Source organism: Strongylocentrotus purpuratus, unplaced genomic scaffold (assembly GCF_000002235.5).
Source record: "Strongylocentrotus purpuratus isolate Spur 01 unplaced genomic scaffold, Spur_5.0 spur5_scaffold_6, whole genome shotgun sequence".
NCBI lineage: Eukaryota > Metazoa > Echinodermata > Echinoidea > Camarodonta > Strongylocentrotidae > Strongylocentrotus > Strongylocentrotus purpuratus.
In genome coordinates, this window is record NW_022145612.1 from 56,724,446 (window position 1) to 56,750,462 (window position 26,017).

Here is a 26,017-nt window from a genome sequence, read left to right on the forward strand (position 1 = left end):
GGATTTCAGTTTCTAATTTTTGACGTAATTGTTGACGTAATAAACAATACCATCAAATAAATTTAGTATATTTTACTTAAGAATGTTGTTTTAGGAGAAATTTATTTGAAGCCGTAATTGAAATTTTATAACACCCCTAAAAATTATTCGACTCGTCTGAAGGTGTGTCAGAGGTGTGTTCTGGGTACCATTGCTATGCGGTCCATGTGGAATTATCGATCTTGCATACATACAGCCAAAATGCATGATGCACACTTTCAGCAGGGTAATGAGCCTGCTTTCAACCGACCTACATTGCATGGTACAAAGCATTTAGTATGCATATCCTAAAAGTAAATAAAACGAGTGCAATTACTTATCATGAATATTTCCCAATAGTTAACTACAGGTCTAATTTACAAGGAATCCAACGCAAGATCAAAATTATTGTGAAAGACAACATATCTAGAGAGGGGGGGGGGGGGGGGGGGGGGGGGTTCTTATATTGGATGCGCCTCTGGAAAACATTACACCCCTAGTTTTTGAGTTTTCTCCATGGGTCACATGTCGCCCGACCAAAAATGTAATAAGTTTGTGATTTTAAGATTTATATCTATTGTAAATATTTTTAGCAAGGAAAATTTGTGACTTTTAAAGTCAAAATTTAACTCAAGACAGAAACAGTTGTCTGTTCTTTTTATGATGCAGATGCAGATACATTCTACACCATAAATTACGCTACTACGTATGGCTTTGGGGAAAAAGTTAATCGTTACATTAAAGGTAATACAAAGTTTTGGGAAATTTTGAAAATTGGGTGGCCAGAGATTCTTTACTATTTTGATATATTTGGATGCCCCTGTGGATGTTTCGTAAGCACTAGAAAATTTAGCCCCTAAAACAGTCCTGCTTTTGAGAAAAATTGAATATAAAAATTTACCGGTGCTCCCGGTAAAATTTGATGAATTTTAAATAGCACCTACGGCCGTACAATAGTAGCTGCGACCATAAGAATCTCTGAATACGTAGTTGTGATATATAATTTCCAAACGGGAAAAGCTAGTCGGTCGATTTTAGTCAAAAAACATTGTTTTATAGCTTGATTAATATCTTGACCTTGAGAGGGAGCTATACAACATAAAGAGTTAATTAGTTATACTTTCATAACTCTAAACTCGATTTCAACCGCGACAACGATCACTGAATATTGTAGGATCGCATATACTTCCAATATGTCCATTTGAACCAAATTCATGACCCCATACCAAAACTTTGTATTACCTTTAAGGATTAAAAACAATATTCATGATAATGTTTTGAGCGGAAGGAGAATGATAGGTCTGTCACATATAGAACATCCCAATGACTCTAGATGGGCATATGGTGGGAATGAGCAGTCGATCAGTGGCCCTCAACATAATTCCAGCAATATTTCTCGCCCGCGCATCACACAATATTGTAGGAATTAACTCTTATAATTTACACGTACGAACTTGTACCCCCAAAAGTTATAGAAATACATGTAGTCGGATATAAAGGAATTGGAAATGGTCCAAAGTACACAGGATGTGAAAATTATCATGTCTCACCAGTTATAGCAATATTTCTCGCCCGCGCATCTCACAATATTGTAGGAATTAACTCCTATAATTTACACGTACGAACTTGTCCCCCAAAAAGTTTTAGAAATACATGTAGTCGGATATAAAGGAATTGGAAATGGTCCAAAGTACACAGGATGTGAAAATTATCATGTCTCACCAGTTATTCTTTGTCTCCCTGATACAAGCATCAGTGGGCGCTTATACCCCCGCCCAGCTACCCCCCCCCCAATCTTCTACAGAGCTATAAGTGGTTTTCTCCAGCCTCACCAAGTGTATCTTGGGTCTTGATTTACATAAAGTCTTCAACTTCTTTTCATTCCACATACCTCCCCACCCCCTCTCTTTTCTCTCTCTCTCTCTCAGCTTCTTTGCATTTTCATTTGTTTCCGTCTCTCTTTCATTATCATCATATGTAATTACTGGCACACATTGCTAGTCATAATGGTTACACATAGGCATCATATTATTATGGCCACAATTTCGGCAGGGGGTGGGCAGAATATACAAAAGCGGCTGTAGATGGCTTCAGGTGACTTAACCCACTATTAGTTATAATGATTTGTCTGGGTCTTGAAAACGGATGTACCCTATTCTAGATATGACAAAGGCATACACTACACATTTGGTATATATAGGCAGGAGCCCTCGCCTCCTTCAACATTTGTAAACAAAACTCCTTAATAAATCATCTTCACAATCATTTAACTTGTAATCATTTCATGAACACAAATCAATAAGTATCGCTGAACTCAATATTCACATTGTTACAGAACATTTTTTTATTCTCAAAAATCAAATCAAAATAAAATACCAAAAGAAATGAATCGGAGGTGAAACATATCAATACAAATGTACATGTATTTCATAAAACATTCAGCACAAAGGTCAGATTTGATATACCAATGAACAAAAAATAAGTTGTTCAAAGAGAAATAGGACGGTTACAGGTAATACTTGTTTGTCTTGTGTATGTTGCATAATAGTCTTGCTGGTGGCACAGTTATTAAAAAGAAACAAAAATTGTTGATAAATTTGTAAATTCATTATATCCCATGGTCAATATGTTTTTTTCTTTTTATTATCAATCAATATAATATCATTTTCAAAAAGGATTAAATTTTAATAATGTTTTGTTAAAGGATGATACCAAAATAAATTACCTGATTGATTTGTCCTGAATAATGACTTTATTCCACCTTGACCCCCAAAAAGGGCAGAGAGGAGGTAGAATACGCCCTTCCCTGGGTGTGAGACCACCAAAATAACTTATTTTTTAGGATCAACAATGTACAAGGAATATTCAAGTAAAGAAACATAATTCAATGCAAACGTAGGAAACATTTTGAATAAGTGTGAAACAATACTTTAGGCTTCTTAAATAAGTATTTACAACAACATATATATATATATATATATATATATACTTTGATACACCGATCATTTGCTATGATACATTGATCATATAAGTCACAATCATGTACATGCTATCACATGTGAGAAATCATCTCATTTAACTAATAAGGCAATCACTCTTTGATGATGATGCAGTGTGAAACAATAATTATTCTAAATGTCTCATATAAAAATACTCAATAATTCATCAAATAACAAACATTTACATAATTGCATTCAAACGCAATACTTGTAGGCATCATTATATACAACAAACAATTAAGATAAATGTTTCATACAAAATTAAAGTGGTGTAGTTTTCTTATTGGCGGGATAGAGTATATCGTTTGTTGAAAGCCAGAATGGCATCTAATCATATACTTTTACATAGCTTTAATGCCCTTATGGCTCACAACAAACGATGTAATACACTTCAGCCTTGCATTGATCAAATGAAGCATATTCTTAGCTATCTTACAGAGCCAGACAAGGGCTGCAGGGGAGTATGAGACATATGATTTCAAAAGAGAGTAATACCGAGTAGGAAAGATGGCTTTAAGGGTACTGTCAACATCTGACTAACTCAGGATGTAATGATAACAGAAGGGAGGGACACTCCATGAACAAGCAAATCCACATCTGCTTCATTTTTTGAGTTTTAACGTCTTAATTGGATTATTTTCCAGCAAACACTGATATACACTCTGTTGCTAACACAATCAAAAAGCCTTTAAAGAAATATACTCAAAGGCAACTTCAAAACCTTATTGAATAGCCTGTGAAATCATATATGCTTCACCTCGCATTGCTCTGTAATGTTTGCAAATTACAAAAGTGAAGCATGAGGCTATTGAAATTAGCTGAAAAGGTTGATTTTCAAGTCTTTTTCGGGTTCACTACACTTTTACAAATATGTTTTGGGAGAAGTATTCCAGCTAAACAAATAACTACACATCTTTTCAATTTTTCCAACTCATAAACCCCTGTAATGACATTTATGTCAATTGTGATTACATACAATGGACTTACATTTTAGGGATGGTTCCTTAGCTAAGATTAAACTTAACTTCACCCTGCAACGCATTCCAATCTAGTGGCATAGCTACAGGGGACACACCCCCTTAATAATTTTTTTTTTTTTTTAAACAGCAACAAAATACACTGTATGAGAAAAGAGAGATAGGGATGTGGAGAAGGGAAGAAGGCAAAGATGCCTGAACCTCATCCTACATCATCCCCCTAATCAGTAGCATTGTAAATTTGCATTTCATTTTCCGAGTCAGATTAAAGCGCCTCCCCCACCCCCTCCCCTCCAGCGTTCCTGTGCCCTCTCAATGGGTGGACTCACGCTACGCAATGTTCAAATCATATGCATAGAACAAAATACTGCAGTTGAAGTGATTACAAGATGGATATCAAACAGTAAACATTATAGAATACCAAAACTGTGACATCATAATAAGTTATTTTTAGAATTTCTCAATTTTTTCTTCATTTTCTAAAAGAGCATCAAAAATAATGTTCAAATGTCAAAAACCAATTGAATATGTTAAGTATTGGCTGAGATACGACCTTCTGAATAAATAGATTTCCTATAGGAACTCAGTGTTATTTTGCTCTGGTTCGTAATATTATAACATGTACATGTACATAAAAATGAAAATCAGACCTGGGAATATGTGAACAGATCTCTCTGTATTTATATTCTGGCAGTTTGATCATCCATACACTTACAACTTCCAATTGTGCAAAATTTAGATTTCACAAATTGAAGAGTGCGAGTAGTTTTGGTTCATGCAAAAAGCTCTTCCATGCCATGGGCACTAAAGTCTGCCCAAGAAGTGTGCCACATAGCCTGATCAGGAAGTATATTCCCATGGAATGTATTTTAAACCAAATTGAAAAATGAAATTAGTATTTCAAAGGCCTGTTTATATATAACACAGTAAACTACCAGTACTGTGTCTTTTTTTAAGTGTAAATGAATGGTAACTGAATGCACCAAAGGATCTATGCACATTCACTTTGCTCTGTGCTATAAGATGGGAAATGTTAAAAAAAGGCTGCAGTTTACTGCTGCATATGTGAACAAGGTTTTAGACATACTTATAACAGCTGAAATGTCATGACAATCATTCATTTATGTGGCATCTGTGACATTCATGACAAATTGTTCAATTTAGTGGCACAGAAGGGGCTAGGATTCTAAAAGGACCATGCATCTCTCTCTCTCTCTCATACAGCTCTAAGCGGGTTTTCAGATGACCAACTCTCTACTGGAATGTTTCTGGGTTTGTCTTCGTTGACTTTGAGTGGATGGCTTCTATAGCGTGCACTGGCTGATAATGTAGACTCTGGTTGAATCTAGAAGAAATGGAATAAAACAGTTGGCAGAGAGATAGAAAGTGTTACCTATGAAGACTAATACGAAGCTGGAGGATTAGAATAGACTGAAACAAACATAATAATAATAATAATAACAATAATAGTAACATTTAACTTTTAAGCAGTCGTTAATATTGTTGCTAAGCACTGTACTATTATTGCCCTGGCATCAACTAAGAAGCCATGATAACATAAATCTTTCATGTCTACGTGTTCATCGTGTATATGTCCCTGTTTCCATGAACTTTCAGTGCATGTGATCTTCTAATATGGGTCTAGACAAGCAACTTTTCACCCACATTTTGTACAAGTCCTTGGAATTCATCCTTGCTGCTCTCACACCCCTCCCACACCCCTCCCCACACACACACACTCAAAGGGCAACAAACTTTCCAGATGTTCAAACTTCCATGAGAAAACAACCCCTACCCGACCACATATCTCTAGAGAATTCATGACTCTTAAAGTTTTTAGTCTACATTCCAAACACAAAATTATATTCTGGGAATGGTGTTATGGAGAATAGGGAAAAGCAGGGAACATAACAAAGTTTGAAATATTTTGCCCCTTCCCTACCCCCCCCCCAAAAAAAAAAAGGAAAAGGACAAATAAAGAGCAATTTGTCAAAGAATTTAGGATAATCTAAAATCCTGTTTTAAGTCATTAAACTAGAGCTGCCAACCCCAACTTAAAGGTAATACAAAGTTTTGGTATGGGGTCATGAATTTCGTTCAAATGAACATATTGGAAGCATATGCGATCATACAATATGCAGTGATCGTTGTCGCGGTTGAAATCGAGTCTAAAGTTATGAAATTAGAAATAATAAACTCTTTATGTTGTATAGTTCCCTCTCAAGGTCAAGATATAAGTAAGCTATAAAACAACGTTTCTTGACTAAAATCGACCGATTAGCTATTCCCATTTGGAAAATTATACATCTCACCTACATATTCTGATATTTTCATGGTCGCAGCTACCATTGTACGGCTGTAGGCGCTTTTTGAAATTTAACAAAATTTACCGGGAGCACCGGTAAAATTTTATATTCCATTTTTCTCGAAAGCAGAAGTGTTTTAGGGTCTAATTTTTCTAATGCTTATAATACATCCACAGGGGAATCCAAATAAATCAAAATTGTAAAGGATCACTATCCACCCAATATTTAAAATTTCCCAAAACTTTGTATTACCTTTAACAAATCCTATTTTCAAAAATAAAAAATCCTATTTTTGATCGATAAGTACTATCTTTTTGTTAGACTGTGTTCATCGGCATTTTGAAGAATTACGGTATGCATGAATATATTTTACAAACATTTTGTCATGAATGATCATTCAATGAGCTGCATGTAAATGTATTTTTATTGACCATAATTGGTTGAATATGCATGACTTTGTCATGACTGGTGTGTTCGATGAACCAATGAACAGCCCCTAATTGCCAATGTGAGATGCTTGTAGGATGCTTTACAGGAGAGAATGGGCAATTTGCCATTAAAAATGGCACACACACAAAAAAAAAATCACAAACACATTCAATTTTCTGGATTTAGTTGTTGTTGAAAAATTGAATTTTATTGAAGAAAAATCATACTGTTGAATTTACTTATAAAAATCATACTGGTTAGCGGCTCTGCTAAACAATAAAAGTGTCATTCACATTTATTGAATGATCTTTTAGAAACGTTTTAACAAAAAAAAAGTAGATTTAGATAATATTCAATAACAGAAGAAGAATAAATACGTAAATGTCCCGATGTAATAGATTTACTACATGTATATTCAAACCCAACATGTTGTCTTCAATACCATGCCAGAGATGCTCACATAATTGCTAAATTCCTTTACTTTTCTTTGTATATCGACATGGTTCAGAAAATAGCACATTTCATTGGCCCAATGTCTATAAAGATTCACTGAGTCTTATGCTATTAAACTTTGGGCTTTGGGAGTATTTCCAATATCACCTCATATTCCAAAGGGCAGTGCATGGCCATTAGGGGAGTAAAAAATGATCACCTATCTGCAGACTTTCAAGAACATTTCCATCAAATTATGACCTCTTATGCCTAAAAACAGGTACAAAGTAGTATTTAAATATAAGTACCAAATAAAATAAATAAAAAGTACCATATTTTTCGCAGAATTTGCCATGTGTTATCTGAGCAGCAGGTTCATCTTTGAAATATATGACCCATTTTCATGAAATTTCTTGCTTTTTTAAAATCTGTAAACCCCTAGAATTTCCCTTTTTGGGAGGGAGAAATTTCAAACTATCAAGCGAAAAAAAAGTCAATGAGAATTGACACCACTGGGAGTGATCATTACTGCTATTTCCCAAATCATATGATGAATAACAGGCCTACATTGAGCCCAAAGTAGTTTTAATATTCATATATCTCTGCAAAGCGCTTTGAGAGGGCCTGTGGTCCTGAAATGTGCTTTATAAGAATGAACTATTATTATTATTATTATATTACTGCTCCTTTTCAAACAAGTTTGTATACTTTAACTTGAATTCTTTAACTAAAGATTTCATGACTCTGTACAGATCTTGTCTTAATACTTGCTCACTTCAAATTAATTTTGATATCTACTACTTTGTTGGCTGCTGGCAAGAAGGCCTATATAAAGACCTTAATAATGTCATGCGCAGTAGCAGCCTTCTTGCGAGCAGCCAAAGATTTGTGGTATAATAATCATTTTTATACATATTTATGTTTTCACTTTTGAGTAATGCAACTTAAACCTGTGTGTGCATAAACCTGTTAGCAATGAGTACCCTCCACTGGGATTTGTGCGATATCATATTTCAATTAAGTAAATCAGTGTGCTAGCACTTCCACCTAACCACACAATAGATTTTTGTATCATTTGCCCAGATTTAACATCCATTGCTATAAGAGCAAAGGGCGTATCGGTCCGTAGACTATAACAAGAAATGAGACAAAGAGCTTCAAAAAGGCGCAGACAATGGAAAGAGAAGGATAAACAGGTAAAATATTAAAGGGGAAGTCCACTCTATTATCCGATTTGCTTGAATAAAAGCCAACAAAATGGAAGAAACAGTTAACACGATTTCAACGCAAATCTGAAAGAGGGAAAAATAAGCAATCCATGTTTTAAAGTTAATAAAACACAGATTGGCAACTTTGTTTGTAGATTTCCATTTTCTGCAAAGAATTCAATGGAAATATGGTTTTACATACCCCCTCTATGAAACGACAGACAAAATGTGAGGGGCGCTTGTAAGGTAAATCACAAGAGTTGCCAATTTGCATTTTATCAATTACAACTTTGAAAATAAATTTTTTCTTATCCTTTATTGAAATTTATCTGCTCTCTCTCTCTCTCTCTCTCTCTCATTCTCTTTTCTGCTATAATTTATATTATTATAAAAAAAAATTCCCCTTTAATTTCCCTGTTGTGAGAAAGCGGTTGAAATAGAACACAAGAGGGATAGTTAGTGGAAAATGTGGTGCACTTATTAGGTACCTGGGTTTAGTCACTGTTGGGTGCATAGTTCCTTGTAGAGAGAGAGAGATAGTCAGAAACAGAGAGTGCGGTGTAAAGCTCAGCAACACAGTAAATAAGAACATGTCTTGAATCGTAAAGAAATACAAAGAAGACAAAGAGTGTATATGAAATGAAAGTCCCATCACACGCATGCTGGCTTTCATCAAATAGTTGAGTTAGAGTTACAAGTTTATAATTGAACCTGATTATTAACATGACCCAATTTATTATCTTTTCTAAAATCAATCAGAAGGCTGGTTCTGTGTCTAGCTTATTTTTATAGCAACATTCAATATTATTTTAAAACGTTCAAAATGAGGAACATTTAGCATTATTTTGAGGGATACCATATCATCCCCAAATGGTTTTCTCAAAGTTTTGAATTGCATTTTGATTGGATAAAACATTAGATGGAGGCTAATCTTTTTTGGTTAGCGATACAAGAATAGATCAGCTTTTCATGAACCATGAAGAGAGGGAAAAATCACAAAATAAGTCAGTGAGGCTGAGCAAATGATTCACCCCCCCCCCCCAAGTACAAACCTTCAAGTTTAAAGCCCAAGTCCACTCCAAAAATGACTTACTTTCAATAGAACCAGACAAATCAGACAAACCAATCAAAAAAAGTTTGAGCAAAATCGGATGACTAATAAGAAAGTTATGAATTTTTAATGACATGAATTTTTTTTAAATCACTACACAAATTGGCAACTCACTCATGAGTCTGTGACGTATGGTCCTCACTATCCACTAATTATTTTCTTTATATTGATAATATAAATTTCCTATTTTCACCCTAAGAATCTTATTTCTTCACACCAGCATCCAAGTTAGATGGTTAGTAATATGTTTTTGTGTGGATGCACAAATAAAGAGTAATTTTTGTCCAGTTAAATCATGAAAAATTGAATTTTGATAAACTATTTATATAAAAATCAATAATTATGAAATACAATATTCGGCAAATAGTATCAATTCTTCAAAATTCATAAATTTTTTTGGGAAATGTGATGCACGCAATATGATACAAATCATATAACCTCGGCAAAGGCATGGGGAAATCAAGTTGTGGGGGATAAAAAGAGAAATTAATGGGATGAAACTATATAAAGCAATTGATAAGTTGTGAGGACATGACGTCACAAACTGATAACCATCTTGGCAATTTGTGTGGTGATTCTCATTGTTCCATAGTTTTACATACTTTTTCAAAAATTCATAACTTTCTTATTAGTTATCCGATTTTGCTCAAACTTTTTTTGATTGGTTTGTCTGATTCATCTGCTTTTATTGAAAGTAAGTTATTTTTCGAGTGGACTTGTCCTTTAAATAGACTATGGTTCATAATATGAAACATCGCCTCTATAATGCCTCTATACTTAAGTTTCTGAGATGGTGGAAATATCAGTTCATAAAAGCAACCAAACACAACTATACGATACAAGCCTCTATAATGTCTTAATGTTATATGTGGCATGCAATGGTTATTGAGTTAATGAAAAGTTAAATATCCTTTATATATTTGATAAGAATGACATGCAAGAATTTAAAGAAGAATGTTAAATGGAAATACTTAACCATGTGAATTATGTACTAGAAGTGCAATCGTAGCATCAACCCTCAACATACGGTACATTGAAAAGTTATTGCTGAAAATCCTACAAAAAGAGATCTACATCTCCTAAACAAACCACTCAACAAATATGAAAAAGCCTGATGAAAAGATTTGATTTAAGCATTACTACATTCATTTCTTAAAGTTGTCTGCTGTAAATTCAGACAGTTTAAATGTCTCAAAGATAACAGTCAAGCAGATAAACATCTAAAAAAAAATAGATTACCGGTATGTTTAAGATGCACTGCTGTGATTGCACATGGGTGATTCCCATGCTCTTATATGCGTTACATTGTTAAATTTACATCTTTATAGAGGATTTGACAAGTAATTGACAATGTAATCAATTTTAAAACACAGCTCTTTTTTACATAAATAATAATTTTAACACATAATTACATATTTAGTATTTTTTTACTTTATGACTATCATGGAATGGTTGATACAGGCCATGCTGCAAGTTTAGGTAGTACCGGTATGATGTCAAACTGTGGTAACATGTAAAACAGACCTTATTATATCTTTCACATGATAAAAGATGAAATGTTTGAAAGAAATGCCTTTGTATACAATGATACCATATTATTGGAAATGACATGCTGTGAAATGTACAATAAGAATTAAAGGCGATATAAATGATGGTTTAACAAACAAGCGATAGAAACAGATTATCTGGAAGCATTCATATTTTGGGTACATGTATGGAAAATAAGCAAGTAGAATCATCCTTTAGAAACATAAAAATAGACAGAGTGTTAGTAATATTCAAAACTAAAGAGGCTCAGATTCTAGTATGACTATGACAAAACTGTAAGATGAATGTGAAGAAACATACCCATTAATATCATATTGATGGACGTGTTAGTGTCAATGTTCTCTAAACTTCTTTTTTAATGCATGCACAAGATACCCAAAGAAAATAGTATTAACATTTTTACCTAAAGCTTTCCCTTGCTCATTTCATCATCCTGCAACTGTCACATTCCAACAATATCATCAATGTTTGCCACTGTAATGGGACTAATCCCCCCCCCCAAAAAAAAAAAAAAAATAAATAAAAAATAAATAAATAATAATAATAATAATAAATAAATAATAATAAAAAATAAAAAATAAAAAATAAAAATAAAATTTTTTAAAAAAAATTTAAAAAAATCAAAAGAAAATCCAATAATAATAATATAAAAATACAGTAAAGTTAATTTGTGCACAGCAAGTATGTATTAAATCAACAAAAATACTTCATGCAAAATTCTAAGGATTAACATTCAAGGACTATTAGAAATAGGGATAACCATGCACACATAACTTATATCAGACCTGGGTTCCACACATGCCTTGTTTTATGAGTGAGTGCATTTAGGAAGACAATACAGATACAAGTCCGACTTGGATTTCATGAGAAATAAGTTTTTGTTAAATCCTTTTCTTTATCCTTCCTAACTATTATTGCGTAGAATGTTGACAAAATGTTTTTGGAACAGATTTTATAATTACTACCTGCACACAAATTATATTTCGAAGTAATTAGTCCTCAGATGCTGCTTGTAAGTGTCGGCTTGCATGGTGATGTAGATATACAGTAGGCTTGCGGGTGCACCATGTGAGAGAGAGAGAGAGAGAGAGAGGGTTGAGGAGTCCTGGAAACTACTCTGACTCTGTAATCTTTCTTGGGGGTGTGTAGTCCTGAAAAGGACTGTTTGTTATCTTTCTTAGCTTATAGTTCTAAGGAGAACTATAGCGCTTGGAGAGGATGAATGGCTCGATGTTTCGAACAGGTTGACTATCCGTTGTCAAGAGGCGATGACGGACAGTCTTTTTCAGGACTACACACCCCCAAGAAAGATTACCGAGTCAGAGTCCTTTCCAAGACTCCTCAACCCTCTCTCTCTCTCTCTCACATGGTGCACCCGCAAGCCTACTGTATAATTAGTCCTCTTAATACCAAAAAAGGTTTTGTCTGTATAATAAGTTCACATAAGAGCATATAAGTCCACCTACCTTGCCAGCTTTACTATAATGTTCTATGTCTTTCACCATCTTCTTCTGCGTAATCCAATCTGATGCTTGCCTCGTCATTGATGAGGAAAGCTTCCGTTTCTGTTTATGAGATAAATCGCACTAGTCAATCAATCGATCAGTAAAATAGAAGGATGTCAATATTCATGTGTAGAATGATAATAAAGATATATAACCATATCAAACATTGTATTATTCAAATCTGGTCCATTCAGAAGAAAAACAGTGTATTGTATGTTTTCAAAATGTAAATTGGAATTATCTTAAATTCTTATTTCAGACTAGAGTGAATGAAGTGGCCTGAATACTTGTTTAACTCTGTGATCCTATGGTGAGGTACTACAAATTTGATATATTATATATCCTGAACTAGGAAACTGTGCCTGTAAAGCTCTTGTCAACTTTCATCACAAATATGAATAAAAGCTTTCAATTTTTAACTTTGTTTGTTCAGTATGATCCTCATCTGCTTCACCACCAGGACACATTTTTAGTTGCCCTTGTCTTGTAGCCCCCCCCCCCCTCCCCACCCATTTGCCCTGGACTGATCATACAATGATGCTTACATCATCCTGTTCTTTCTTCAGTCTTCTCCTCAACTCATCCCTCTGTCCTGAACAGGTTGCAACATGGTTCTGAAACAAGTATCAAGATATAAAAAAGTGAAATATAGAAATTACAAACAGGAACTAAAAACACATTCATTTGATCTACTGAATATATGAAAAGGTCATGTAGATCGTATATCATTTTCAATCCAAGTTAAGTAAGTGCCCAGCCCCCCCACTCCGAGAACGGACGGACCCCATGCGTGTTGCCAAAATGTCCTTTTCGTAACAAAAGAAAAAGGTCGACCCGTATTGACTTTACACACCGAACTTTTGCTGAAAAGGGGAGGTGCTGAAAAAGGCTCGTATACAAAAGAAAAAGGTCGAGCCGTATTGACTTTACACACCGGACTTTTGCTGAAAAGGGGGGGGGGGGGTCGGTTGGAACACGCATATGCATACCCTAAATAACACTGAGTGGGGGGGGGGCCGAGAGTAAGTGCGATTATTAAATGAATGTTCTATTTTTATTTTGACTAAAATGCCAGTTTACATATTGTAAAGTGTTTAGTGTACAACATACATGCACAATATGCACAATGTAAATACATGTACCGGTATGTTTATTGTGAACCATACATATTCAGTATAAATCAAATGTATGATTGCAATAAATTAATATAAAGAAATGAAGCTACCAGACACAAGTTTACATTACAACAAAAATGCAAAATACTATCTGCATGGTTAAAAAATTAGACTGTCCAACTATGAGAATTTAACGGGAGTGCACTTTCATATTCAGATGTATTCATTTACCATTTTCAAATAATCGTACAAGTTATTACACAAACAGATTATTTGAAAATGGTGAAAATGAATGAATCTGAATCCTTATTCTATAATCTATAATCTTGCTGTTCACTATTTGATATTACCTGCATTTTTAGGTTCATCAACATTTAGATTGTAGGGGGAGGGGGGGGGGGGGGGATTTGAACCAACTACTAAGGAGGCTCTTACGAGGAAAACAAAATCTTGCTGTATTTCATTATATGAATTCCTCTGATGAAGTTATATTTACGTGCACAGCAATTGTAACACCTACTGAATATGAGATAAGAAACTTGATGTAGTAAAAAGCCTTGATACATCAACACTGAATTATCCCAATCTGATATACTCACTGGTTACCCAGCAACCTTGTTTATTAGTGGTGAGTCATGAATATAATCACCTACATGTGGGAAGTCAAATTCCTTCATTTATAGCTTATTACTTGGACCACTTCCAATAGACTTGCTTGAGGGCGATGCCTTGGAAGGTATTTAATGTGCAGAATGAGATCTAGAAGAAACTATTACATCCTTAAAGTTTGTTCAGATATGAAGGGGTTAAACAGGTACGTAGTGGGATTTTTTTTAAATGGCAACTACGCGCAACAGAGGTCCTACACATATTCACTTAGCTCTGTGTAGATACGGAAATGTGAAGTGTATTAGACTTACATTTTCATTTCTTTTTAAAGCAGAGGTTTGACACATCATATCTGAACAATGCTTCAAATAATTCTAAAAAATATGGCATCTGTAACAAGCCATTGAACTAGTTAACTATTCTGGGGTGCAAGTAAGTTCTGTGCTCCATTGTATACCGGGCACTGGTAGCATCAAATGCTACATCATCAATGCATATCCATATTTCATTTCAGTATAAATTTCATTTTTAGGATTAATGTCCCTTTACATTTGTCATTAACTGCACACATTGATAGAAAGTGAGAATGAATTAAATGCACTGCATACCTGAATGGTTTCAATGTCCCTATATTTGTCATTAACTGCACACATTGATAGAAAGTGAGAATGAATTAAATGCACTGCATACCTGAATGGTTTCAATGTCCCTCTGTGCTTGCTTACTCTTCTTGATTAGATGTACATTATCATTCAGTAATCTATCTACTTCTGCTTTTAGAACCTTGTTCTCTTCCACAACACACTGGTGGTAAACAAGAGGTAGAAAAGGAGAAAGACAACGTTAGTTTAGTTTCTTGAGCATTGCATGTCATATTTTAGTTGAATACAACTACATATAAAAAGTCAGTATGTTTAGAAAACTTTACAACCCCCCCCCCCCAATCTGAATGTTACACTAAACATAAAGAAATAAATTCAACATAAACAAATGTGATTACTTGAATTGGGATTAAAGGCATCATTTATTTTCTTCACATTTTTCTGTCATACATAAAAGGCAAATTAAAATATCATTCACTTTTTTGCGTGCTGTCGAACATCAAATTTGACTTTCAGCTGAAGTCTTCAGATAAGACAGGTATGTATTTGTAACATTAATTACCCAAAAATTTATAAATATTATATCTATTTTCAAGGGAAAGATGATATTTCTTACCTGGTACTGAGGGACAATGTGATATGGGTCAATTGGCGTTGACTTTGCTCTCTTCGCCGACGACGTCTGAGATCTGTATGTGAACAAGAGCAGAGAATATGGGGCTACTTCAGATTCTCATTCAGTTTAAAGGTGGGGTGAAATCTTAATATAAATTGATTCCTGTTGATATGCAGGGATGCATACAATTCACATTTTGTTATTCAAACAGCTAAATTATTTCATTGATTTTTTAAAAATATTTTTAAAAATAATTTCTCAGACCTGCTTAGCTCCACCCTAAAAAAATGCTCCAGATCTCATTAGACTTGTGAGATCATCTGACAATCATAAGTGAGCTAACAATAGATGGTGGCATGTAGCTTCACCAGAGCTGACCACCTGTTTACAATAGACCATACAATACCAACATAAGAGTTGCTTTGTCAGACGTGCTGTAGCATCACCAGGAAAAGAAAGGTAATATGGAGGTATTGTATGAAAGCATACAATTCTTTTGTGAGCATGTGCCTACCTTGATACTAAGACCGGTCCAAGTCCATCACCCTCATCATCCCCATTCTCCATCTTGACCCTGGTCCTTTCTCCAGCCTCCTTGTGCTCCTTCTCTAGCTTGTAATTAGTCTCCTTCTCAGCCTCATACATGGCTTGGTACTGCCTTGCTTTCTCCTGTGTCCTCTCCATTGCTTCACGCAGTTCACCAATTCTATTTTCAGCTGCAACAAAAGTTGAAATGTCAGCATGTAATTAAAGGGTACTTTAATAGAAATTATAATCCTAAATATCCTGCCTAGCCTGCAATATAATATTAGAAGAAGAAACAAAAAAAAATCAGTTTGGGCTTTATAATTCAAATTGTAAACATTAGGTTGGGTATTAATAATATTTCTTATAGGCAATGATCAATTCATTGTGAAATATCTGGTGGACTTTGGACAACTCTACTGTTGAAACCAGTTTGCAGTTTTTGTTTTTCATCTAAAAATAACCCAATTACAACCCTAACCCTATAACTTGATGCAATAAAGCCTGGGGTATTCCCTGGAGATCTGTAGCATGATGTCATTCCTCACCCTCTATTGCTTTCCCTTCAAACATGTCCAGAAGACTCTTCATCTGTTTCTTGGTCTCCACGATGTCCTCATCCAGTTTGTCAGCCTGCTTTCCAGACTCCTTGAGGGTCTCCATGTGCTCCTTGAGTCTCGTCTCCAGCTCTGCCTTCTCCTTGTGGAGGAGGACATTGTGGTTTAGTTGAGACTTGAGTTGGAACTCCAGGCTCGACATCTTGTCACCTTCAGATGACCTTGAAATTGAAATAAGAGATAGAGGAGAGAGTTTCAAGGTTTGGTGTGATGGGTCAGTGGTAGAGGGCAGAGGCAAAGTGTGAATCTACCCATTTGAAGGGAAAATGAAACGATGGGGGCCTGGAGGGGGGGGGGGGCAGGGCACCAGCCTTACTCAGAAAATGAAAGCAAATTTACAAGGCTAATGATAAGGAGAGGGTGCAGGAAGTGGTCCAGGCATCTTCCTTTCTCATTCTTTTACCCTTCTCCCTTCCCCTTTCTCTATTTTCTCACTTATAATTTCCTTTTAATTTATTTTCACCACTCAATTGAGGGGGCATGTACCCCTGCCCCTGCCCTCCCCTGTATCTATGCCACTATATACATAAATCAGATGTCTCACAACCAGGAGGTCATTGGCAGGATTGTAGTGCACAATTATTTTTTGTAACCCAAATTTGCTTGTCATCTTACATCAAATGGTACTGAGTTTACCATGATTTTATAAGGTAGTGTAATGTCATGTGTGAACAAAGCTTTATGCTGCACATATTCCACTGCTGACAAACTTAGGACACATCGCCACGAGAAAAGGGCTAACTTTCCCTGGGAATCCACATAATGCCTCATTTATCTAACAAATTGTGTCAAGGATACACAATCATCATCATCATCCACATGATAGAACCCCTCAAGGACAGGCGATTACGTGGCATTACTCAAAGTAATCCGCCTCTATTCACTAAAGCTTAACTGCATGTAATATTAAATACCAGCAATTACTAAATTTACTTTGTGGCTTACAAAATGCTGGTGTGATCTATATAGCATCCTGTGGTATTCTTTAGAGAATCGATGGCAAAGGGTTATGCCTGTTACTCATAAATTGGTGACCCATATCCAAATCTACAAACTCATCGACCAACAGAGTTGCACGATGAATGAACACATGCAACTGCATGAGTCCCAACTATGCAAGCCTGTAAATACCCTTGATATTTGATGTCACAACGCATAACTGTGCTGCCTAATATAATCTTCATCTCACTAAATGCAGCTCTGTAGGTTTACAAAAATTGTTTTGTTCCCTCCCTAAAGTTCAATATTCTTTCAATGGTAGAAACGTTTTTTTAGCCATTAAGAAAAAACTTTTGAGAGAGAAGGTTGTCATCTTCAGGACATAAAATAGATTTTGCTGATACATGAAGAACCCATTTGACTTTCAAACTTGTGGGGAAAAAAAATCTTCATCACCCACAACTGTTTTAATGGAGTTTGGGCCTATTTCCTCTCATGTATTCATCAAATTGAGAATAAGCTCTTTATCCCGCCTGCACATTTATGAATATTTTTGATTGAATTTGTTTGGTTTATTGCAAAAACACATCAAACAAGCAGCTCGCAGGCTGAAAATGCTCAATTTACAAACATATCGTCGCTGTTTTCACGAAGTGACGGTAGTGAAAAAAAATTGCATTCACTTTGCGTTACGATTTTCCTCACTACCGTCACTTTGTGAAAACAAGGATGATATTATTATCTGTTAAGGGCCAGAAAGGCATTAATGTGGTGTAAAGGTAGAGGAGTTAATGCCCTTCTGGCTCTCAGCAGATGATATGACCATGAGTGCATAATGGGCAAACAATGGGTATTCCAAATCAAGGTTATATAGTCGATCATGATGGTACATAACAAGGGAGGGTTTCCAAACATTCAAATCTCATGAATAAAAGTAATCAACACATCCAATAAGTAATCAATCATCCTTGCTCTGCCTCCAATGTGTATTAGCTCTGTCCCAACTACCCTCAAAGTGTGCACGTGGAAGCAAACTGGCTGATACTCACACTGCAAATGCTCACAACAAATAATTGCGGGCAATATTAATATAAAATTGTGGGTTAGAGAAACTGTGTTTAAATTGCTCTTAAAGATTGCATCAAATAGCTATAATACTGCTGCAGATTCTCAGTCACAGTAGAAATAAAAAATTTTGATTGATGTGAAGTGCAGTCCTGCTAAAAAAAAAAAATTAGTGCATACACATCAAGCAATATGATAACAATTGTTTTACCTGCGTCTGTCTTTCCTGGGTGTACTGCTTCCAGTGCTTTGTCTTTTTTAATGTGAACATTAAGTTATACAAACTTTCATTAGAACTTTAAATCATCATTTTAATAGGAAAAAGAATTTTTTTATTTTGTTAACAATAACATATAACCTAAACCAGTTTAAGTATAAAAAAAATGTGTATGTGAAAGGGGCATACCTAACATGTTGAAACTGTATAGTGCTTAAATTATTTCTTTTCTCATAACTTTTGAGAGAGATATATCTTCATCTAATTTCTCTTATCAATTATCATCTACACCCCCCCCTCTCTCTCTCTTTCTCTCTCTCTCTCTCTCTCTCTCTCTCTCTCTCTCTCTCTCTCTCTTTCTCTCTCTCTCTCTCTCTCTCTCTGTAGTACTTTTGAAAGGATCAAATGTATCATGAGTTATCTGTTTCCTCATACATGCAGCTGTACATTCTAAATTGATGTTGACTGGTAATAGAGCATAATACCAGCATCTGTTAGAATAGTGCCATCAATTATAATTCTATGAGATGCCCTTGCTTAAGTTGGTGATTTATCAAGGATATTGTCAATGTAACACATTTATGTACCGGTATGTATTGTTCATATCATAAATGGTCTATAATAAATTGTAGTTTTGATAATGGCACATATAATGCACATAAATATCATGTAATACTTCACTTTTGGAATTGGTATATTCCTAAATGTGCATTGTATGGAGATACATTTTATTTTTAAGTTTTTAATATATTCATGCATAATCATACCAAGTTTTCAGCGATGAACTGTATATGTACTTTGAGTAGTCATGTAGTCTACCGTCTTCCATACCGGCTTCCATATTTCACTCACAATGACTTTCACTGTAGCCCATAGCACAAAGGGAATTTTTGTCAAATCATTCAAACTAGGACAATAAATTCACTATTAGTGCATCTAAATCTTGCCAATATATAATTATTATATTTTCTTGTTCATTCAATGAAAAAATTATTCTGATCATGGTTAAAAAATCAATATTGTATCATGGTCGTGTGTGTGTGTGTAAACAGCTGTTTATTTCCACTCTCTTCTAGTAGTAATCAGACACACACAGAGCCTGGTTAGGAATTGACCTTTTCAAGGAGTAGGAAAGGAATGTTTAACACAATCTAAAGTGATTGTGTCCACATCGCATGTCCGTTGTGTTTGGCTAGGCCACAGATGATGAAGAGACTAATTACATAGCAAAGTTTAAACATACAACACATAGGAATATCCTATATTAAAAAGGACCACTTTTCTTTTCATGAAATAACTCAAAAATAAAAATAAATACATTTTGAATATTTTTAATGGGAGAAGGGAGAGGGGAGGTGGCTCATTTGGGATTTATCAATACGTCAATAAGATAAATATTTGTTCCACCTAATTGTCAATTTTGTTTTTCATCTAAAAATAAATTGTCAAGGATGCCCGAATTCTTTGTACAGAAACGACAGTTTATGATTGTGTTCTAAAAACCAATATTCTTTTCTGTCACATTCCAGGTTTTTTTTAGTCTCTCCTTCCCCTTTCTTTCTCAATTTTCCATGCTCATACTATTTCTTTCTTTCTCTCTCTCTCTCTCTTTCTTTCTTCCTCCCTATATCCTGTTTTCTCGCTCCCTTCTGGCCCTCCATTTGTCCCCCTCGCTCTCTCTTAATTTGAAAAGGAAAAAGTCTCATCTTGCCCCCCTATGTAGCCTACACATACATTGAGGACAACAAACTCCAGCTTTCATGGATCCTGTTTATCCTGTATGACAGTAACAATGTGCATTGTTACTTTTGCCCCCCTCCCTCCCTGTCTGATGACGCACTGGTACGGCTGCATTGTATATAGTCATTCAAAATCATTTGAAGATATTGATCTTACTTTCTTTGAATATATTTCCTTTGCACCCCCTGTCTGACTCTAAGCATACAAAGCACTCCTCCGTGCTTTCATCCCACAAATAATAGAGCTGGCTGATTCACGGAAGAGCAAAAAGCCTTCTATAATCAAACTGTACACAGGAGGTCGGCCCTCTCCCATGAGTTAATCAATAAAATGATAGAGGGTTTCATCGTGTGGGTAGCATAACAAACTCAGCCTTCACACTTCAATGTTTTCTTACGAAGTTTACTTACAATGTAAATGTATATTTCAAAGTAATCCTACACATGATACATGTGGTGAAATCATGTTTACCACTTTCAAATTTGGTACTCATTCGATCTATTTCAATGCTAGCTGATATTCCCTGTAAAAATAAGAGACTTGTAGTTTCCTTTTTCGAAAAATGCAGATTGACAGAATAATTGCCCCAAATGTTTCATGCATAATGTAAGCTCTGTGGAATGGTGAAGAGTATCCTTTTTAGCCTGTAGAAACCCTCTTCTACTTGAACAAAATTAAATTTATCAGTTTAACTGAATATTGAGCAAATATACATCATAAATTATGTACTTCAATTTTCTGTTCATGTTTACAACCATTCCATTACTAAAGGTCTTATTCCATTACAAAAATGACTTATATTATCTACAAACTGCATAATTTGAAAAATATTTTAGAAGGTTATTTTTCCTCTTTCAGATTAGTCAATTATATCAAATAACCCTGAAATGTGAATAATATCTCTACAATCTTGATTTTTCCCATAGCATACATCTGTATTGTTGGCCTGCTTCAAAGTTCACAGGATTCTTTTGTTGATAGTAGTTCCCCATGCAGGAAATCACCATGGGTCAGAGATTTCACTCAAACAGCTTGTAAGGATGATACCATGCATACAAGAACAGGTTAACTGTAGAATATATAATGTGTTTACCTATTATCCTAAATGTTTTAACTAGTCATACCAGTGTGAATGCTACCACTGTAATCAGGTTTTACAATGCATGTATGAATGCATGGTTGTGTTCACACTTACTCTTCTGCATCTGCTCTCCTCTGCTCCAGTTCTGAGACGGCCTGTCCGATAGAGGTGCATTGTGTCTGAATGCTCTCCTCCAGCTAAAAGAATGGAAAATTACACAAATATAATGAACAAAGTATCTATACATTCAAGATCGAATGCAAAGTAATAATAGTAGAGCTTTGAGAATGCAAAGTATGATAAGAATTGTGATACAACCAAGAAAAAAAATACATAATGTACCAGGTATGTAACACGGCTTCACAACAACAACATGTAAATATCCTGGGGTGCAATGTAATATGTCAGTTTCTCAAATAAATTATCCCAAATGTTTGGTGTACTACCTCTTGTATGAATGTTCATTATCTACCGGTAATGTCTAAATACCAATGTAAACTACTAATCTTCTCTGAGAAGCACAAGAAAAAGTACCATTTTCTAAGAGTACATGTATACAGGTGTAATTTTTCTGCAGGAGGGACATTACAAAAGGGGCATTTTTTTTTTGCCTTCATACTATGCAAGATTATAGGATTTCACCCCTCCCCCCCCCCCCTCCACACACACCATTTACAACTGTAAGCGATACACAAAATTATAACAGATACATGTATGTAGATTAATTGGAGCACTGAAAGGCGAGATCTAAAGGCCAATATGATCCAGAATATCCTTCACTTATCAACTTCTGCTGTACCCACCTTGCTACTGATATGTCTGGATTGCCGGATACTCTTGGTGAAATGTTCCGTGTCAGCTGAGGAGCCACTCTTCAAGAAAATCTTCTCTACTTCTTCCAAGTGCTTGAGGACATCTTCATTCCTGGTCAGCACCAGACTCAGCTGAAGCTGCACTCCCTGGTGGTGGAAAAGAAATGGATGAAATTATACATGGATGAATAGTTAACATAAATCTGGTAAACAATGGATCCCTCAATTCAAACTCTTGATCCTCAAAATAAAATTATAATGGGGGGGGGGGCATGCATATATAGACCGTAAAATGTCAATCTGAAACCCCAATGGAAAAAAAAAGTTAGTTATGAATTATGTTCATGTATCAAATACAACATATTGAACATTTAATACTAGGAAATATGGCTCTAAAGATAAATGAGACAAGATATCCAAATTTAAATCCTTTACAGGTCTCTAACTTAAAGAAAGATTCAACCTTAATAGCACCCTAAGCTAATCTAAAGAAACAAGAAAAGCCTGTGACTATGTCACATTCCATTGACTACATTGCTAATTTGGGATTCGCATAGATTTAGTGATCTCATATTGCAAACATTCATGACTTTTTTATTAATGGTCCAATTTATTCAAAAGTTCACCATTCTGTGTCTATTACAAAGATGAGAGAGTCCATTAATATTTTTCTTGGTTTGCAGTTGGACAACATCTTTTTAATGGCCAATAAAACTTTGGTTTTCATTTGCATCTGCCTACTAATATTCACAAGAAATAAAAAAATAACATCATTTTTTTTCCAGTTGCAACCTTGGCAACAAAGGTAAGATTTAATAGGCTCAATAGCATCCAATACTAGTTTTTGAGGTCTGATTTTAACAAGTTTGTGCATTTATGGATCGAAACCTCATTTTTTCAAGTACATTGTTAATGCCTGGAAGAACTAGAAATATTTACAAAGGGTCAACACACACTTCACAACTCTTCCTACTAATATTCACAAGAAATAAAAAAATAACATCATTTTTTTTTCAAGTTGCAACCTTGGCAACAAAGGTAAGATTTAATAGGGTCAATAGCATCCAATACTAGTTTTTGAGGTCTGATTTTAACAAGTTTGTGCATTTATGGATCGAAACCTCATTTTTTCAAGTACATTGTTAATGCCTGGAAGAACTAGAAATATTTACCACGGGTCAACACACACTTCACAACTCTTCCTACATTCCTGTAGCTATGGTGACAACCTAATGTAGTAAAACCTTTAGTGATGGCATTGATTCAATATTTGCTATAAACTCAAGCACAAAAACAATTAAGTGCCGGAATCACAAACTTAAGAACTGTGAACAAGATTGCATAGGGATCAATAGCTCAATGTCTATCAGAGAATTAACTTTCCAGAATTTTTCATGAAGCAATTTTCATCACAATATGGAGAATGTAATACGCTATTAATAACAATTCAATCACAACTTACTTTTTCTAGCTCTAAGTCATCATAAAATAATTAAAACAATTAAATATGCTTACTGAATGAAAAGTACTCAATATTTGCTCTCTATTTTCTAAACCAAACTGTTACAATTTACAACAAAAAATTAGTTTCACATTATCAAATTTAAACAGATTTTTTGTATTTGATAGGATAAGCAGTTCTTAATTCTTATCACATCCCATTGTTTAGCAGTTGTTTCAAAGTTATATGAGCCTTTTCACTGCTATCAAAATTGTAAATAATGAATATTGGTGATTCATCTGAGAATATTTTGTGATGACAGACGACAAAAATTGATATACCGGTACAGGTATTATTTTAATTGCAGCAATATACAAATATACAAATATCTAGACAAAAATAAAAACATATAAAATTATAAACATATTTATAACATATCATTTTAAATTTTAAATTTAAAATGTCAATATAGGTAAGGTAGCAATCAAGTAAGCCAACTTAGCCAAGAACTCAAAAGTTTTCCACAAACATGTCCATAACTTTAAAAATAAATAAGCAACATGTATTGCAAAGGAGGATTAAGAAAACAGCAGAACGAGCTGCAGCTCCCCTTAACATAAATGTAGAAAAAAGAAAGGAGAAAAATATCGTGATAGAAAAGTTGATCTACACTTTCCCATTCTTGGTTTTGCCCTGATATACAATGTACGAGGTACACATATTTTGTACAGTAGCCTTGCCAGGTCTTTTCATTTTAATGGCAAAGGATTTACATGGAGAGGAACATATGCAAAAAAAATGCTTGGTGTGTACAGCAGCTATGCTCAAAAGATAGGGAAATGGATTAAATGGTCTCATCAACAGAATCATCCAATGAAAAAATATAACAAATCTGGTAAACTAAAGGGATTTTTTTTAAATCCTTGGTTTCACATCTAGATTAACCTTATGCTGGTTGGAAGAGTAATTTGAAGGAGGCAGAAGACTTAAGTTAATCCCCTGTGATCATGATGATGTAGAAGATAAAATGTTCCCACAATACTCAGATATATTTGACCTCAAAGAAGTATTGCGATAATCAAACGTTCTGGTATCAAGCAGCTAGATTTCTATGCAATCGAAACCGGGCTGACCAGATTAAACATATTAAAAAGAAATCCAGAGTTGTAGGCCATCTAGAGACTCCTAATAAATGGTGATATAACTGAAGATATATGGCATATATTATATACTCAGTCAGTACTGAATGAACGTCATAAAACTACTACCAACAACGACAACAAAGTACAAAGTAAAATGACATGTGTTGAGACAAATTAGAATATAAAAAGAGCCATCGCCATAGGCCTATATCATATCTATTTCTTAAAAATGTAGTACCGCTTATAAAAACATAATATGAACATTGAAATACAGTTGCTAAATAAAACTTGAAAAGAATATTTTTTTCTTTTTGTAATGGTAATTAACATGTTATGATCAGGATGATCATGATTCCAGAGATATTGAACTTGAAGAAAAGAAGACAAAAAAGGTACATGATATGTTATCATCGCGTGAACACCACATTTAGAGTAAACTATTTCTTTATTCCACGTGATGAAAAAGTTGATGAAAAGGTTGAGGAAATAGTTAGAGCGAATGGGCGAGGGAATACGCGTTTGCTGTTGTCATGGACCAGCAAGCGCGCTCCTTCGGTCGTCGAGCAGCCAAACGCCAAAGCTTCGGGGAGCTGCAACGGAGGATATACCGTTACCACGTATTATGGAGAAAAATCTACTCACAACATTTTTGTTGGATCAGGAGCATCATAGTATGAATCCAAATTATTAAACAAGAATAGCAGCAAACAAATGTTATAAAAGTTACCTGTAATTTCTTACACACGTCTGTGACGTCGCTAGCCATTGAGTTTCTCGATCTTGGAAGCAAAATGTGCAGAAGCTCGCTTCACATTCAATAAATTGTTTACACCAGTTACCGGTACGGTTGTGTGCACAGTTCAGTCAACGGGGTTATGCGGTATTTCTAAACTTCGAAGGCTGCATGCACCTGTTCGCGTGTGGTAGAAATTGGTATCGTTGCGTGCGATGAATGGTATACCA

The 26,017-nt window shown here is 34.9% G+C and overlaps 1 protein-coding gene across 6 annotated transcripts; it reads right to left on the reverse strand.

Annotated features, from left to right (window-relative positions):
- Positions 1 to 2,338: 2,338 nt before the first annotated feature.
- LOC583748 (centrosomal protein of 128 kDa) lies at positions 2,339 to 25,943 on the reverse strand. Of its 6 annotated transcripts, none has more exons than XM_030971956.1 (12): positions 25,782 to 25,943; positions 22,463 to 22,618; positions 21,774 to 21,856; positions 18,833 to 18,874; positions 16,549 to 16,778; positions 15,990 to 16,191; positions 15,476 to 15,548; positions 14,948 to 15,061; positions 13,079 to 13,147; positions 12,495 to 12,593; positions 8,858 to 8,888; positions 5,231 to 5,339 (listed from the first exon to the last, which is right to left on the reverse strand). In XM_030971956.1, exons 1-11 carry the CDS (start codon positions 25,818 to 25,820, stop codon positions 8,868 to 8,870), a joined length of 1,128 nt encoding a protein of 375 aa, XP_030827816.1. In that variant the 5' UTR covers positions 25,821 to 25,943; the 3' UTR covers positions 5,231 to 5,339; positions 8,858 to 8,867. The 6 variants fall into 6 exon arrangements, with proteins under 6 accessions (XP_030827811.1, XP_030827812.1, XP_030827816.1 ...); XM_030971953.1 differs by lacking the exon at positions 8,858 to 8,888 and adding an exon at positions 11,432 to 11,467 and having other exon boundaries at positions 5,232 to 5,339; XM_030971951.1 differs by lacking the exon at positions 8,858 to 8,888 and having other exon boundaries at positions 2,339 to 5,339; positions 25,782 to 25,941.
- Positions 25,944 to 26,017: the final 74 nt, after the last annotated feature.